The 17,890-nt window shown below is 39.7% G+C and overlaps 1 protein-coding gene and 1 pseudogene across 1 annotated transcript; one reads left to right on the top strand and one right to left on the bottom strand.

Moving 5' to 3' along the window:
- Window positions 1-1,625: 1,625 nt before the first annotated feature.
- Window positions 1,626-5,800, top strand: LOC107663898 (frizzled-5-like; annotated as a pseudogene).
- Window positions 5,801-6,151: 351 nt separating this feature from the next.
- Window positions 6,152-17,212, bottom strand: ccnyl1 (cyclin Y-like 1). Its single transcript, XM_016454304.1, has 10 exons — window positions 16,241-17,212; window positions 11,649-11,723; window positions 11,412-11,446; window positions 11,217-11,317; window positions 10,973-11,008; window positions 10,815-10,866; window positions 10,174-10,293; window positions 8,227-8,393; window positions 6,643-6,805; window positions 6,152-6,533 (listed from the first exon to the last, which is right to left on the bottom strand). The coding sequence occupies exons 1-10, from the start codon at window positions 16,392-16,394 to the stop codon at window positions 6,417-6,419; spliced, it is 1,020 nt and encodes a 339-aa protein (XP_016309790.1). The 5' UTR covers window positions 16,395-17,212; the 3' UTR covers window positions 6,152-6,416.
- Between the last annotated feature and the right edge of the window lie 678 nt (window positions 17,213-17,890).

Here is a 17,890-nt window from a genome sequence, read left to right as displayed (position 1 = left end):
AAGCATTTGCCCAAACACAGGTTCAGGCATTTAAAGAAAGAGAGGAGGGAGTGGAAAAGTGAAAAAGAGGAAAAACCAACCACCATGGGATATTTTCATGCCCAGGAGACATCACAAAATAAAACAGACGGCTAGTGTGCACACCTCATCACGCTTCAACATAATTTGACACTGACAACGCTCTACAGCTCAACTAAAGTAAATCCAAGCCTGAATTATCTAGAGCATGACTGAGACTGATTTTAATCAGGTTATATTTCCTCACACAGGTTATATCACTATTTCAACAGACTAGCTAAGTACTATTGATACAAGTACGCATACAAGCAATTTCCCTATAGCAAGGCCTAACATACCATGGACACAGTATACTGAAAGGAAGTCAGTTGGCGCTCGTGTGACTCCTTAAGGTGGGGTTTTGGAGTTAATGTGTGACAATGTGTGTAGGTGACCTATGAAACAGGTGCACAAATGGAAAGACTGATTCGGTTACCATAGCATTTAAGACACAATCAAACATCACGAGCGTTGCAAGGAAAACAATGTAAGCAGCCATTTGTGGCCGCGTCTGTCTCAATGATTGATTCCTAAGCAAGTCTGTGGCATGTAGAGTTCTGTTTACTCTCGTCTTCTCAGACTTTCTGTGAGCTGATGTCATCTAAGTGTTAATCGAGCATTAGAAATACCTGACGGAGCAGCCGGATTGGTCACTTGCACTTTTAAAAACACACATATACTGGCACACACCCTGTGAGACCTTTGGACTGTATAGTTAATCACATTAACTATGAATATGATCCACCAACATCTGACAACTTGGGTGTCTTATTTTTGAATGGTATATACTATATATATATATATATATATTAGTATTTAGTTAAACTTAAGTTAAACTTAACAACAAGTGTTCACAGAATCATGGAACCAGAAATTACTAATTCAGATTTACAGCTGTAGGTTCAGTGCTTTATCACAAAACAGGACAAAAACAAACATCACCTTATTTGGACTTGTTTTATTTGGTTGATGATTCCAAACATCACAAAAATGCAAACAACCTCTGAACTCTGACCTTGAGATAGCATCCTAGTGCACACTAGCTGTTCGCAAACAGAGTATCAGTGTGGCAAGGTGCTCCTCTCTGTTGCTTTCTTTGTCTCGTCGAGGCGTGAGTGATTAAGCTTGCGTTAGGAATCTCCACTGACTAATTTAAACATCCTCATTACACTTAGATGTTAGATGTAGATGTAGTACAGTTAAATACAGTTACATGTGGCATCTTCACAGTTTTTTTTTTTTTAACTAACATAAAGTTTCATTTTGTTGATTTGTTAAGCTATTTTTCTAGTAAGCCTAACCAGTGTAACTATCACATTTTCTATTCAATTTAGGGTGGAAACCATGTCATAGTTCCGGACTTATTAAATGATTAAAAGCTTAATTTCACACAATGATATGAATGATGACACCTGTTACACCAGAAACAGAAATGATACATATTAGTTATATATATTAGTTTCATAGATAGATAGATAGATAGATGGGGCCGTTTTTTCCACACAGATGACTGTCAGTGGCCCCTGGTGAAAAAAGGGTTGGGGCCTGAAAGTTGTGGGCGTGTCATTGCGGGTGGAGTATTTTCACTCCACTGAACCTCTACGGAGTGAGTAATTACTGGCTCCGCAGCCAACAGAGGGAAGACACGCTCTGCTACACAGAAAAATACGGTCTCAATAAATTAGTAGAAGAGTCTGGCGTGGAATTGTGTAGTTTATACCTGTAAAAGTGCGTGAAAGGACTCCAATGGACTGCTAGGAAACACACAAAAGGAAATGGCAGGAAGCACCTGAAACCTGTTGCTCTGAGCACTAACGCGAAAGGTGATTTTATTTTTTTTATTATTCAACCTTACATATACTTAAAAAAAAAAAAAAAAAAACGAATTTATTTTTGTACGTCACGTATCTTTCTCTTATTTTCTTCTCGATTTTTCGGCGTCTTTTGTTGGGAATCCGCCGGATTGCATTCATCGGATACATTCACCTGCCATGTGGAATTTAAAGCAGATCAGAAAGGAAACCGACGCTTAAAATGTTACTTTGCTAAAATGTATCCGCGGGAAATGAACTTTCGACCTCAACACGGTTTACTCGGTGAATGATTGACCATTTTGTCCACTGATGCGCGTGCTTTTCCATGGTACGTTCTGACGCTCAATTCTATGTTTATGATTTTCTGTAGAATTATTAAGCTATTGTTTGATTTAACTGTAGTTGTTCTCTTACTCTTTCAGCCCGTGTTTAGGATCATGGTCTGTATGAAATGCACTCACACAGTTGGAAGAAAGTGTGCTCGGGATCTGGAATGAAACTTCACTGTGATTTACAACCTTGTGGACTGTGGACATGCTGCTGGAGCAATTAAGGTTTCCTTTTGGGATTTCTTCTTTCCGAAACGCAGCAATAAATTAAAAAAAGAAAGAAAGAAAGGAAGGAAGGGAGAAAAAACTGAGCTGAGAAAATACTCAAGAATTGAAATTCATAGTTTTCTAGTATGAGGAAACCTGCAGATAAGCATAATTTCACCATGGAGACCTCAGGGATGCACCTGGTCGGATTTTGGCTTCACGTTCTGCTGCTGTTGCAACTGTCTAGGCTTGGCGATGCCGCCTCTAAGGATATAGTGTGCGAGCCCATCACTGTACCAATGTGCAAAGGGATTGGATACAATCACACCTACATGCCCAACCAGTTCAATCATGACACCCAGGATGAAGTCGGCTTGGAAGTGCACCAGTTTTGGCCACTTGTCCGTATCCGTTGCTCCCCGGACTTGCTTTTCTTCCTGTGCAGTATGTACACCCCAATATGTCTTCAGGACTACAGAAAGCCTCTGCCACCGTGCAGGTCTGTGTGCGAGAGGGCTAAGAGGGGTTGCTCCCCCCTCATGATCCAGTATGGGTTTGAGTGGCCAGAGCGGATGAGTTGCGAGCAGCTGCCTATGCTGGGCGACACCGATCGGCTTTGTATGGACAGGAACAGCAGTGAGACCACAACTCTATCACCTCCTTTCCCCAAACCCACTCCCAAAGGAACGCCAAGACATAGAGCCACTGCAAAATCTGCTCCGCCGCAGAAGTGTGACCGTGAGTGCCATTGTCGAAACCCCCTAGTGACAATTAAGCAGGACGCACATCCTCTTCATAACCGGGTACATACCAGTTCTCTACCCAATTGCGCTTTGCCTTGCCACCAACCATACTTTTCCCTGGATGAGCGTGCCTTCACAACCTTCTGGATCGGCCTTTGGTCGATGCTGTGCTTTGTCTCGACGCTCACCACTGTGGCCACTTTCCTCATCGACATGGAGCGTTTCAAATATCCAGAGCGGCCGATTATCTTCCTGGCTGCTTGGGGTAGCTTGCTAGGGCTCCGGCAACCAACAGCACATCCTCTATGACACCACGGGTCCAGCCCTTTGCACGCTAGTTTTCCTGCTCATATATTTTTTTGGAATGGCCAGCTCCATCTGGTGGGTGGTGCTTTCCTTCACCTGGTTCCTGGCGGCAGGAATGAAATGGGGGAACGAGGCCATCGCGGGTTACTCGCAGTACTTCCACCTTGCTGCTTGGCTCGTCCCTAGTGTCAAGTCCATCGCTGTCCTGGCTTTGAGTTCGGTGGATGGTGACCCCGTGGCTGGGATATGTTACGTCGGCAACCAGAGTTTGGAGAGCCTACGTGGCTTCGTATTGGCACCGCTGGTCGTCTACCTCTTCACTGGCTCCCTCTTCCTTCTGGCCGGATTCGTTTCACTCTTCCGGATCCGTAGCGTTATTAAACAAGGCGGCACCAAGACAGACAAGCTGGAGAAGTTCATGATCCGGATTGGGCTCTTCACCGTCCTGTACACCGTGCCCGCAACTATTGTGGTGGCTTGCCTGGTGTATGAGCAACATTACAGGCCAGGTTGGGAGCGGGCACTGGCCTGTTCTTGCCCATCCGAGCGTCAGCGGCTCGGCATAGGGCCGGACTATGCCGTCTTCATGCTGAAATACTTCATGTGCCTTGTAGTAGGCATTACCTCAGGTGTTTGGATCTGGTCCGGGAAGACTCTGGAGTCCTGGAAACGCTTTGTGGCGCGGTACCTCCCCTGTAGGACCCGGAAGCCACCTGTATCAGGCTCGTCCATGTACAGCGAGGCCAGCACCGCTCTCACAGCCCGAGCCGGAACGGCACCCACTGGGACCTATCACAAATCAGCACCTTCATCACATGTCTGAGCATTGGCCAGAAAGCCCTTGTCCTTTATAAACCCTACAACTGTCAAATGAGTGACGCATGAAGTGTGCAGGTCATGACTCTGAATGAGCAGGTGTCTATTCGACCAACATCACCGGATATGATGGACGGAACGAATATATTATGAAGGATTTTTACAGACTATTGGTTGTTTCATTGTAGTCAAGCTCTTCTCATTCACTGGTCTAATTTGCAAAATGTTAATACTTTGTGAGGAAAAGATGATCTCTACAATCGTAACAAGCATGGTAGCCATCTTCTATGTTTTTTAGATCGTGAATGATGGAAAAAAGATCTCAGAAGTTTTATACTTGATATGAGTCAAGACAAATTGAGGGGGTTGTGGAGATATTTTATTTATTTGTGTATTCTTGTAAATATGCTATTGAAGAACTTTGTGATATCTCAGATTACATTCGCTCTGCTGTGTTTGTGACTATCAGCATTTTACAGGATGTCAGTAGGATCATTTTAAATACCCTCTCCATGTTTCTAATTTACAAATTTGGACATGGGATGTAAATAGGTGCTTTCATGCGTTCTCTGTAACCAAGAACCACACTTTTTCATCTTATATTGTGCAAGTGGAGGTCTAGTAAAGAAGCCGTTCACATTCACTTAAAGTTGTTGCAGGCATTTCTTCACAGGTTAATGCTGACCGAATGTTCTTCAGTGTCCGTCAACAACCACTTAACGGGTTGTGGTTTCAAAGGTATCCCTCCACTGATAATAGATTGTTGGTTAGCATCTATTGGGCAGTGTTAGGGATGTGAATGTACCATCTATAGAGTTGTTTGAAGAATCTGTAGGTCTATAGTGTGAGCTGGACTCCCCTCTTGTGGTCAGTGGTTCAACTTTCATGAGGTTCAGGTGTTAACCAGCAGCCTAGGTTTGTCGAGTAGAAGGCCAAATATTAACTGGTTTCAAAACAAAGTGGAACAACATCGTTTCTTTTGGTCTGTTCATTTCCTTGTAAAGCCTCATGATCCAGTTTTTGGTTGTTTTATGTCATTTCACCTTATTTGTGTTTTGAATCAAAAAACCAGTGTTGGGTATGCACTTTTAGCAGACAGAATCTGTAAACATTGTTTTTGTAGATCTGTGTGAAATCTTTCAGTGGAGCATTAAGGTACAAGTGTAAGCATTGTTTGGCTACTTTTTACTGTCCAAGATGTTGTAGAAATAAAAAATTTTCTGTGTAGTCTTTAAAATGCTTCACGATTTTGCTGCCTGTCTGGTTGTGTGTACATACTTGTTTGGCTCTATTCATATGTAAATCTTGTAGAAGACATGTCCTTTTAAGAGTCCAGGCTGCAACTCTGTACATATGTTTTGTAAAAGATATGAAATAGTGCTACAATTTTAAAGAGATTCTTAGATATTTATGAAAAGTGTCTTTTACATGTTTCTTTTGTTTCTCTTACTGGTAGAGAATAAAAGTGAGGAGCAATTTGTGAACTGGCAAGTCAAACGATTGGTCCATTTATTGTGCTTTTATTTTTACTGCTGTTTTGGAGAGGAAAAAAAAAAAACAGTTCACCCTATTGATCTAAAAAACAAATTCAAAAATAATGTGTTTAATATTTTTTACCTTTCTAATGTTTTTTTGGTAGTAGAATGCTACCAATTTCAGATTTTGTAACGGGCACTAAAACCCTGCACTTTATTCAGATTTTCTTTTACATTGTTTAAAACAAATATGGTTCTAACAAAGTTAATTAGCCCTTATTGTGAAAGAAAGAGCTGTAAGTGTTAAAATCCCTGGATTCATTTTTCAGTGTAATGCAACAAACACAAACCACCATGTTGACAGTTGACCTGTAAAACATTCTTCAAACATAAATTCAGACGTGTTACATGATTAGTGTTTATTTAAAATACTCCATCTGCAAATGATTTCAATTAAAAACTGACATTTCACAGCTAGTAGCCTACATAGTAAGCAAAAAACAAACAAAAGAAACCATTCAGTCTGTTTTTGTCTCTATGTTGTTCTGCATCGGTTGGGTAAGGTGTAGGATCTTTCAACCGGCGTAACGTCGCCAAAGGCGGGGGAAAAGAACGAGTTTTGTCCATTGAGCTTCATCTTGGAGTGGCCACTGTTCCGAGAAAAATCTCTTAAGAAAGAACGGCATTGGATCTGCGGATGCCCACTAGGTTGTCTGCGCTGAATGATCTCCTCATGGCCACTCTGCTCAGATCCTTGTACTTATCCTCACATAGTCTTGAGATAGCCTTTAAAAGAAAGCAATTATGAGAATTTTTGCAAATAAATGGACCCATTAGAAAAAGAGGCATGGCTTTACATTCAAAAATGAGTAAATTTTTTAGGTCTGCTGCCCACCTCTAATTTCTGTGCTCTTTCGTTGCTCAATGGCTCCAAAGGAAAGCTCAGGTTGTTGTCGTCTGCTAAAGAGCGCAGGTCAAAGTAATACTTGGCGTAGACGCTGGCCGGCACATTAATGTTAAACTGTAGCAGCTCCAGAAAATGTCTTTCCATCTCATTCCTGAAAAATGGATTGTGAGATTCAATTAGTCAGAATTGTCTTTTCGGAGTTGAACTCACAGACAATAGTACCAATGTAAATAAAGACATATTAAAAAAGATGACCAGATTTTCAAAAAAGAAGTATCATGAAAACTATAAAATCCATTACTGGCATGTCAAGCATTGACATTGTGAGATTTTTTTTGCCACATTCAAAACTATTTTAAACAACATTTCCAATTTTTTTCACACTACCGTTCTAAAGTTTGTGGTTGGTAAGACTTTAACATTTATGATATAACTTTCTTATGCCAATTAAAAATACAGTATAACAGCAATATTGTGAAATATTATTCCATTTTAAGGTAAGTGTTTTCTATTTTAATATTTTTGTTAATGTCATTTTTTTCTGTAATGGCAAAAATGAATTTTTACCAGCCATTACTCCAGTCTTCAATGTCACATGATCCTTCAATAATCATTCTAATACACGGATTTGGTGCTCAAGAAATATTTCTTATCAAAGATGAAAACATTTGTGCTGTTTATATTTTTGTGGAAACAGTGATAATTTTTTTTTTCAAGATTCTTTGAATATAAAGTTAAAAAGAACATTTTTTTTGTAACATTTTTACTGATATTTTACTGATATAACTCAATACACCCTTGCTGAATATAATTGTGTGTGTGTGCGCGTGCGTGTATACATATACATATACATATGTTCATGCTGTTTTTCCACTACTTTATTATAATAGTAATATTTAAAATCCTAGAGATTCTCTGCTGCGTCTGAGAGCAGGTACGGAGACTGTCACTGTGTCACCTGACTGTTTTGGGAAAAGCAGACATTAGGTTGAGTTTGGTATGGGTGGTGTTGCGAGAGGGGGGGAGGGAGGCGGTTCAGTCGCTAGTGGCAACAAATGGAGCGGGCGAGAGCCTGGACCATTGTAGAGGAGTCTGAGAGCACTTGAAGCCCGCCAGCCCAGAGGCTCACAAAGACTGCTTCAATGAAAGGGATGAAAATAGAGCGAAGGGGCAGAGAGGAGAGAAGAGGGACATGGCCTTTAACATACACAATCAGGTAGAACAGACACGTACACACACAAACCCTGTCTGTGTCATTTATATGGATATTGAGACATGAGAACAAACAAAAAAAACAAGGTTTTGAAGTGTGTCGCTTCATTTTTTTGAAAGTCGTGCACGCTTGTTCCAAGGGATATGGGAAGTTGTGAGGTATGTAGGAGTTGTAGACTGGAATGAGTTGGCAGAGGAGTGAAGTGACACACAGTACTGTCTCCTGACTGCAGCACATGTTGGATTTTGGATGGTGTGTTGATGTATCACATCGAGACGTTTTGTTCTAGATTATTTCGACTGTACAAATGAGCTGTAACATTTCAGCAGAACGGACAGTGACTAGATCATCTCACTCACATGTCCTCAACAGTGATGTCTTTGAGGATCTGACAGTAGTCGACGTTCCACACGGCCTGATCGTCCCAGACTTTCGAGGCCAGTAGGATGGCTCCCAGAACAATCCTCTTCCAGTTAGATGGGCAAATGTCCAGCTCGGCATACGTCAACAGCCTCTCCAAATATACCTGCAGCAAAGACAGTGGACACCTATGTTTTCAAAAGATGCTTCTTACAAAGGCAAATTGTGATAAAGCATGTGTATTATTGTGTGCAAATTAGAATTATAGGTGCCGTAGGAGATCTTGGAAAATGCTAACTTTAGCCTGAGAGCACTGAAAGCGAACGTCCCACCCTCTCAATCGCCATCCAAAGCCACGCCCCCTGAACGCATATATGTTCACAGACCAGAATACCAGAGACAACATTACTACAATAGGCTACATCAGCGGTTCCCAATTCCAGTCCTCACACTGGATGTGAAGACGTGCGAGTGTGATGTGTGTGAAGACGCTGCGCAGCGCAAATCCGTGAATGAATGTTCTGAAGTGAAGTAAACTTCAACGGATTTCCCCTGCTCAGAGAGTAGGGAGCAATGAACACTGTGTAGGGATCATATCGATTGGAACACAGTTCATGCACGTAGCTCACTTCTAACGAGCTGGTTATCTGAATCGGGTGTGTTAACTAAGCGAGACATGCTCGCTCTGTCTGCACAGCACGCGTGAACGCGCTGCTGACGTATCCTGTCTGCGCGAACTGGGTACGCAGAGGTATGCTAATACATACGTTGACAGGCAGGTAGGAAAGCCAATTAAAATGCTCGTACCAAGCGTTTTGATTGGATGAACATTTCTTGGTCCTACGCCTTCCACAGAATATATAAACACACATAAATACATTTAGACCACTTAACTTAATGATTGCTATCGTGATGTGAAGAGACTTTCAACCAGCATAACAAAAAACATTTCTGAAGACAATCACCTATTGCACCTTTAAAACACTGGAAAATCTTTTTAATTACATTTAGTTCAATAACATTAGCTGATGCAATACTTATGAAATAACAATTAATAATACTTTTACAGCGTTTATTAATTTCAGGATGAAAAAAAGAACGAGTTTGTCTCTGTGATGTTATTCTAGGTTAATTTCTACATAACAGTTCAAATATTTAGGTCTGGTAAGTTGTTGTTGTTTTTGAAAGTCTCCTATGGTCACCAAGGCTACATTTAGAATAATAATTATAAAAAATAAATATCTACATTTTTTTCAGCATCACATGGTCTTTCAGAAATCATTCTAATTTGCTGGTTTGGAGCGAAAGTAAAATTTGTTGCAACATTTTTTGTAATTCTACTTTTTGGGAATAGAAAGTTCTAAAGAACAGCATTTATTTAAAATAGTAGTCTTTAGTATCATTATCTTTACTGTGACTTTTTGATCAACTTGATGCATCCTTACCGTAAAGAAGTATTCATTAAAAACCATGAAATAAATAAATAAACCAAAATAAATAAATAAAACCTACTGAGCCCAAACTCTCGAACGGTAGCGTGTATTAATTCATTATATTATGTTGTATAATGAACATTAGTTCACGTATTATAAATGAATCTGAATTAACAATGACCAAAAGAATATTTCTAAATTAGCATTAACCTTTATTAATAAATGCTGTAAAAACCGTTTTGTTGTTTGTTCATGATACCTAATAACTAATTATAACAACTGAACCTTATTGTACAAAGTTTTATCAAAATATTTGACTGTAAATAATCAGAAGTTTTGTGGTTGTGGACAAACACATGATGATCCATTCTCTGGTGCTCTACTGTCCTCTAGTGGACGTCAGGAAACTGTACCTCAGCACCTCCATCAAAAACCAAAGCCCCTGCTATTTCTCATTGAACAGAATAAACTGAAAGTGGACCAGACCAGTAAGAAAGGCTGCTATTCTCTTACCAGAGTGACGATCGCACACTCGGCTGTGAGCTGTGCAGCGCTGAACAGTGTCCGGACGAATCGATAGATGAGTTTGTGTTCGGGGTCTGTGCGGGAGTAATCATCAGGAACCTGCTCCCTCTGCCAAAGGCAGCATTCATACACATTATATGCTAATATGTTCAACAATTCTAGCTCAACTTCAAGCTCAAATGTGTTTCATTTAATATAAGTGTTATGTTCATTAGTTACTTCTGATGACTAAAATGTCAGTATGATACCAAGAGACCTACTATAACAAAGAGTCCCTGTCATTGTGGCAAGTGGAAGAACATACGCTAACTATATGGGCTAGGAGTGAGGAAAAATAACTGACTTCTCACAGAGTGTATGTTATATGTCAAGTCCCAAATAACCAAAATAACGGACTGTTCACAAATGCTTTTCCAAAAAATCAATTTCAAATGGATTTTAAACCACATATGAATCAGATCAAATGTACAAATTTTGCTGCTCAGACTAAACAGCTAAACGGATTGGATGCACAGAAAAAAATAGAAATTGCAGCCTGTCTGAACAAAACCAAATAGTGACTATCAAATGTGCAGTTGTCCAACAGCTGCAGATGTTACTGAAAAAAGAAAAAGAAGGGGTTAACTTACAGACAAGGGGTGCATTTTTTCATCAAAGATGTCCAATGACCTATCGGAGTCCCTGAAATAATAAAAAAAATTTAAATCCCAGAACACTTTTTATATGCAAAACCATTTCAAAATTTAGGCCACATGATGCTTGTGGAAAAGAACCTACTAAAACCTACCTGTTTTTAATGTGATAATATATTGCTAATGTGACGCTGGAAACAGAGAACAGAAAGGTGGTCAACACACAAACCAAAGCAAAATAAAACACACAACAAACAGCCCTCCACCTTTTCAATTTGCTAATTATTTTTACATGCATTCAATGGTATGTACTCATTAATGTGTATATATTTTACTATAAACAGTACTGTAGAAAGAGTTCTAAAAAAGGCATGAAATAACACAATGAACTTCACTGACCATTTGATTGTGCTTTTCAGGTTGGGCTGACTGACGGTGCTGTCATCAATGAATATCGTAGAGCAGGAGCTGTACTTCTTCGAAAGCAGACCAGGTGAGACCTTCAGAAAGGACCAACATTTAATACGCTTGCAGAAAGACGTTACTTATAACCAAGCACAACCACAAAACAAACTTCAAAACACATTCACTCACGTGGTTTATGTGATTGCTTTTCCTCCTGTCCCGTACTAAAAAAAAGAAGAAAGGCAGGGGTTTCGTTGTTAAACATTTCTTCATCAAATATTGACAAGCTGTACCAGTGGCCATTTACTAAAGTGTCTTTCCAGCTATTAACAGTATGGGTCAGGACACTAGTTAATATGCAGCTACTAACAAGGAAGTAAAGTTAAATGATTAACTGATTAGATGACAATTTTTGGAAACACTCACCATCTGTCTGTGACTTGCTAAGGAAGATCGTGCTGGCACAGGCATGATCTGATGGGTTGGACTCTAAAGCCAAATCTAGAAGACAGATAATCAATCAATCAATCAGCAACATAAGGGCATCATTACAAACAATAGCAAATAAACATCCAAGAATGGGTGGTATGGTCGGTGGGCAACACGTTGACATATAGCGTGCCATTGCGCTATGGGCGTCCCGAGTTCGAATCCCATCTCGAGGGCCTTTCCCGATCCGCCCCCCCACCCCCTCTTCACTTCCTGTCATTTCTACACTGTCCTATTATAAAAAAGTCAAAAAAAGAAAAAAAAAAGAATGGGTGGTATGTACTTTAATATCACTGAAATATAAAACTTTCAAAGTGTTAACATTTCACATATCATTTTACATAATACCATTTGCAGTTTTCAAAAGTTTTGGGTTAATACATTTTTACTGTTTTTGAGTCTGTTTTAAATCGTTTTTTTGCTCAACAAGATTGCATTTATTTGATCAAAATACAGTAAAAACAGTATAATTATGAAATATTATTATATATTTTTTTTTTATGTAATTTATTCCTATGATGGAAAAGCTGAATTTTCCGCAGCCATTACTACAGTCTTCAGTGTCACATGATCCTTCAGAAATCTAATATGCTGATTTGGTGCTCAAGAAAAATGTCTTATCAATCTTAAAAAAACAGCACTCATTTGATGTAGAAACATTTTAAAACTTTTTAAAATGTGTTTACTGTCACTTTAATGCATCCGTAGTGTACTTTTAGTATAGCATAATATTACATTTTTCCTGTTCATTATATTTGCCCAATAACAAGGCAAATCCAAGAATACATTTTAAAAAATGAGCTAGAAGTGCACATATGGTGACATACATAATCCTTCAACTGTCCAACAGAATAAATATTCATCTTTATACAGAAACAACCCCCTACAAGGGAGATAAGGTGGTATGTCGTCCTGCTCTGAGTGCTCAAACTTATTGGCAGGGGCATGCTGCTACCCGGAGTGAGAGGAGTGGGGGCACAATAAGCCTATTGTATGGGCACTGCAATAGAACAACGCGAGCTCACACCCTGAGCTCCTCCCACACCGCCATGTGCTACAGGAGCCATGCCAACGGATCAAAACGGACCTTACTACACATTACTGAATCCACTGGGAGATGAGTTTGTAAACGGTTTTAAGTCTACAGCCATAAAATGTAAAAATATTCTACCCCAAGTGTTGTTCAGAACATTAGTATTGAGGATATTGCCCAGGCCACTTCACTGAAAGATGTCTACATCAGCCAATGAAGAGACATTCTTCTGGAATTAAATGGAGACAGGGTCAAAAGATTTGTGCCAGTGCTGCTAAGTTGTACAGTAAACACACTCCAAGGAGATGTTTGGACAGCTGCAACCATGTCATAGGAGCTACAAAACTGGCAGGAGGTGTAGCGCAGGTGCAAGACAGAAGAATTCTTGAGGAAGTTCAGGGTACCCAGCTTTGGATGATTTTACTTTACAGTCTATGGCCCTAAATGTAAAATGGATCACAAGGCAGATCACAATGCATGTAGCATTCATAGCATTCCCAAAGAGCCCACAAGTAGGCCTTGGCATAATTTTTTTTCAGCTTCTAACTTTTTTTTCTGGCTGGTCAACAGCTATGAAACAACAGTAGTTAAAGTTAGTTAAATAGTCAAGTTTAGAATTTATAAAGAAAGTTCATAGCTAGTTAAATTAATAACATACGTATTCTGTTTAATGGCGAAGATATTTATAGGCAATTCTATCAAAATGTCACTTGAAGACCCTATTCTTGCTGCAATTCACCTTCATGTTAAAATATGGTCAGTGCAAAGTGCAGATGATTTCTAAAAGACTAAATTCAAGTACATCCAAACATGTACTCTAATAAATGAAAACCTCAGAGCCTGGCAGTACAAGTCTTGATATCTTTCTTCAACACAAAAATTCACAGCCATTTCCTACCCGAGGATACGAATGGCATGGCAAAGTGAGAATGACAAGTCCAAATTAGTTGGGCAAACCTGAAGACTTATTTCTCAACCGAACTCTTGTTGGAGCTGAGGCCCAGATTCCTTCCCCTGAGAGATCGATGGACATGGGTGAGAGAGAATGCTGACCAATAGGGAGGTGCAGGAACGCCTGGTGACAAGGCAGCTTTAGTCCAAGGGTGGCAAACTACAGGCAATTATACGTTCGCTAACTCAGTGATAAAACGCAACGCTAACGTCACACTGCTGGCAAATACAAATGTGTTCTTTCTTAGTGGATCACACATAAAGATTAGATCAAAATCTTGAGGCCGTGCGTTATAGTGATTTTACTCCACCCCACTTAGTGCATAAGAACACTCCTTAACTGTGGTGAAAGCCCTGTAATGACCTCCCATTAATTACTGCTTTAAAGGATTAGTTCAATAAAAACTAACAGTTCTGTCATCATTTACTCACTCATGTTGCTCCAAACCTGTGCCTTCTGTGGAAATACAGAAAGAAAGACCAGTCGTTCTCTTTGTTTTGTATTATTGTTTTTTTTATGAACTATCCCTTTAGCATACATTATACGGTTCAAATTTTAGGGTTGTAAGAATATTTAATGCTTTTGAAAGATGTCAGTGCTCACTGAGGCTGCATTTTTTTATTAAGAAATACTATAAAAAAAACTGTAATATTTTGAAATATTGTTACAAGTTAAATAACTGTTAATATATTGCAATATATTTTAAAATGTAATTTATTTCTGTGACCGCAAAGCTGAATTTCAAAGCTGAGTGTCACATGATCCTTCAGAAATCATTCTAATATGCTGATTTAGTGCTCAAGTAACATTACTTATTCTCAATGTTGAAAACAGTTGTGCTGCTTAATATTTTTGTGGAAACAGTGATACAAAAGAACAGCATTTGAAATATAATTTTTGTAACAATGTAAATGTCATCCTTACTGTCACTATATCAATTTAATATATCCTTGCTGAATACAAGTATTCATTTCTTTCCACATGAAAAAGGAACCCAAACTTTTGAATAATAGTGTATGTGCTAAACAACTGAGATTCATTCATTCCATAGGTCTCTAGAGCTCATGTACTCAACTGACACTCCCATTCCCCCACCACCAAAGTCAAAGATAACCCCTGGGGGTAGGGCAGCCGTCCTCACTGAGGGGAGGAACACGGTTGTAGTGTGGCATAGCACAATGATTCCCAACAAGGGGTATGTGTACCTCACAGATAGATTTCATTTTACTTAAAGAAACTTGATTTTCAGTGCTGCCAGTACTAAAATAAATCAATATCATATCAGCAGTGCTGGTCTTTCTTACACTTCGCCCCTCTTCTGTTTTGGTGTTGATTATGGAGAAAGATTGGGAAACACTGGCATAACAAACCAGAGAAGTGATTCTATACGTAGTGAGACAGTTCAATACAGGAAAACTAAGTTTATCCAAACTTAACCTCTAAGCTCCAAAGGGAACAGAACGTGCCTCATGGAGATTCCCAACGAGAGAGCGAGATAAGGAGAGAATGCAGCTGTCCCAAGATCTACATCAGTGGGATGCCAGGAATACTACACATTTTTGATCGTCTCTGCCGTATTTTTATTCTCATGTCCAACATTATTCCAAATGAACCATGACCTGGAATGTCCCAATCATAAAGGATTAACCGCAGCCGCAGTAGTGGAGTTTACGCTGCTGTCATGTGTGCTTTAAGCCAAAGATGAAGACATGTTGCTCTAAATACAGCACTGGAAGTTATTTTTGTGAGTGTGTGAGTGACTATATGCATCTCCCCTGAGGGTAAAATAGCTCAGGCTAAATAAACAGCAGTAAAGACTGCAAACAATCCCAAGAGGCATCACACACATATCCCAAATACTAACAGTCAGTTATCCTTCTAAACATCTCCATAAACCTTGTTTCTTTCAATAACGTTACTAAGTGTGGCTAATTAGTAAAATCTGCAATTGTTATTCGGACCGAAAATGTCACAGGCCACCCATTTTCAGAGCAAACCAACAGCACTTAAAGTGTTCAGCTCTTAACAGAAACCCGACCCGTGAGACGATGAGGTCAAGGCATCGGATCACAGCAGTAAAGTTCCTCAAGAAGCTGTGGCACACAAATGTGGAAACAAGTATAGAAAAGAACAGAACAGAATAGAATAGAATTTTGTGGTGACAGTTGCTGTCATGGAACAACACTTGCAGGATTCAAACCTACAACATTTTGGTTAAAGTTCTAGATTTAGTTCTCAAATCTGGTTCTAGATAACCCAAGAACTGCACATTTTGAAACTAGTCAGACACATCCAGTTCTAATAAACAGACGATATAAATCAGGTTAATTTGTGGAAACATCCAAAATGTGCAATTGAGAACCACTTTTTGTTTTGTTAGTGGAGGTCCACATCGAAAGTTAATTTCCAACACATGTCTGTATTATTATCACGTAAACATTAAGACCTTGATGAGCTAGTTCAGGTGTGTTTGAACAGGGTTAGTCTAGAAGGTTGATCTCCACTAGCAGGACTGAGCAATCGTGGTCACCTGCTAGAACTTACCATCGGGAACCTCTCGGTCACTGATGTGCTGCAAGTATGGACCGGTGTCATCGCTCAGGTCTGTGTTGATCTGATAGTCCTCCAGACGCTCCACCTGACGGGGTAGTTTGGGGCTCCCACTGGGAGACACGCAGCAGGATGCTATATTTCCCATGATGATACACACAAGTATGTGCTCTACCTGCTCAGGTGTGTTAGTCTAGGCTGCTTCTGTCATCAAATGTGAATCAGTGGATCCAATGAATGAACTCAAGCTAAATGAAGGTGCATGAAGGGCTGAAATAAACACACAGTGTCAGCATTTACTGCTGTGCTGTCTTGCTGTTCCAGACTCGAGGTATTTTACTATCTGTGCCAGTCATATAACGGGACTCCATGCATTTAGACACAGTGCAACAGAAGACCTAAAGCTTTAGCATCCGAGCAATCAACACAACCGGATATAAGACACGTGACTGACAGCATATCACTAGAAAATATCAGTCTGGGATAATTGAATACGGATTAATTTTTTTAAATTAGCCGCACATGCTAACTGCTAACGGCTAATATTGATTCATTGTGAATAAGCGAGTTATTAGCCCCCGTGCTAACTGAGATAAACCATCCCTTTAATTCTGATTTGAATGTCCGAATGTGTCCTAAATTAAGCCGGTTTGGCGGTTCAGATGAAATAGCCCCTGAAGAACAGACTTCCAAGCATTTATCCGTCATGTATCCGTCATGTATAGGGCAGATCTGTGTGTTGGCTCAGAAACTCTGGATCCAATAATCTCTCAAATCCTCAGGCCTTCGGGCCCGTAGCGAGAGAAAATGAATCTTTTAATGCAGCAGATGAATAAAGTCCTGTCCGTTTACATGCGCCTAATTCAAGCTCCGGGTTTGTTTGGAGTTATTAGATTTTGTCCAGCGAGTCTCGTCGGAGAGTCCCCCTGTTATCCCCTCCTCTTCGCCGGTCAGTGCAGCAGAAGGGATGATCTGCTCCGAGTGACGCAGGTGATGGCCCGCCCTTTTTCGACATTCCATCAATTACGATTGGACGAGGGACCAAAACAAAATAAATATCTGTTCAAGGATTGGTGATTATAACTGTCAATCACGCCGGCAAGCTAAAGATTTAAACCCCGCCCATTCACACTCCTCTTTGTGAACAGAATGAAATGGAATACTAGCGTACTGCATACTGCACAGTGCATACTGTACAGTGCCTACTATTCTTTTGTGAAATAGTATAAACTATGGAATGATAAACATTTCAAACAGTACTATTCATGCTTATTTCAGCAAGTGGTGTACAGTTATCGTCTCTGAAATAAAAAAATGGTTGGGTCATTCTTTTTTTTGCAGTGGAATAGAAATAACCTTAAATAGGCTACCGATAGATCATACAATTGTTACATATTGTATGTGTATGTACATTACCAGTCAAAAGTTTTTGAACACCAGACTCACCAAGCCTGTATTTATTTGATCCAAAGTACATCAAAACAGTAAAATTTGGAAATATTTTTACTATTTAAAATAACTGTTTTCTATTTGAATACCTTTTAAAATGTAACTTATTCCTGTGATTTCAAAGCTGAATTTTTAGCATCATTACTCCAGTCACATGTTCCCCCAGAAATCATTCTAATATTCTGATTTGCTGCT

The sequence above is a fragment of the Sinocyclocheilus anshuiensis genome, unplaced genomic scaffold (assembly GCF_001515605.1).
Source record: "Sinocyclocheilus anshuiensis isolate Anshui unplaced genomic scaffold, SAMN03320099.WGS_v1.1 scaffold976, whole genome shotgun sequence".
In the NCBI taxonomy this organism is placed as follows: domain Eukaryota; kingdom Metazoa; phylum Chordata; class Actinopteri; order Cypriniformes; family Cyprinidae; genus Sinocyclocheilus; species Sinocyclocheilus anshuiensis.
The sequence above is the reverse complement of the archived record's forward strand: the minus strand, read 5'-3'. Positions and strand labels throughout refer to the sequence as shown.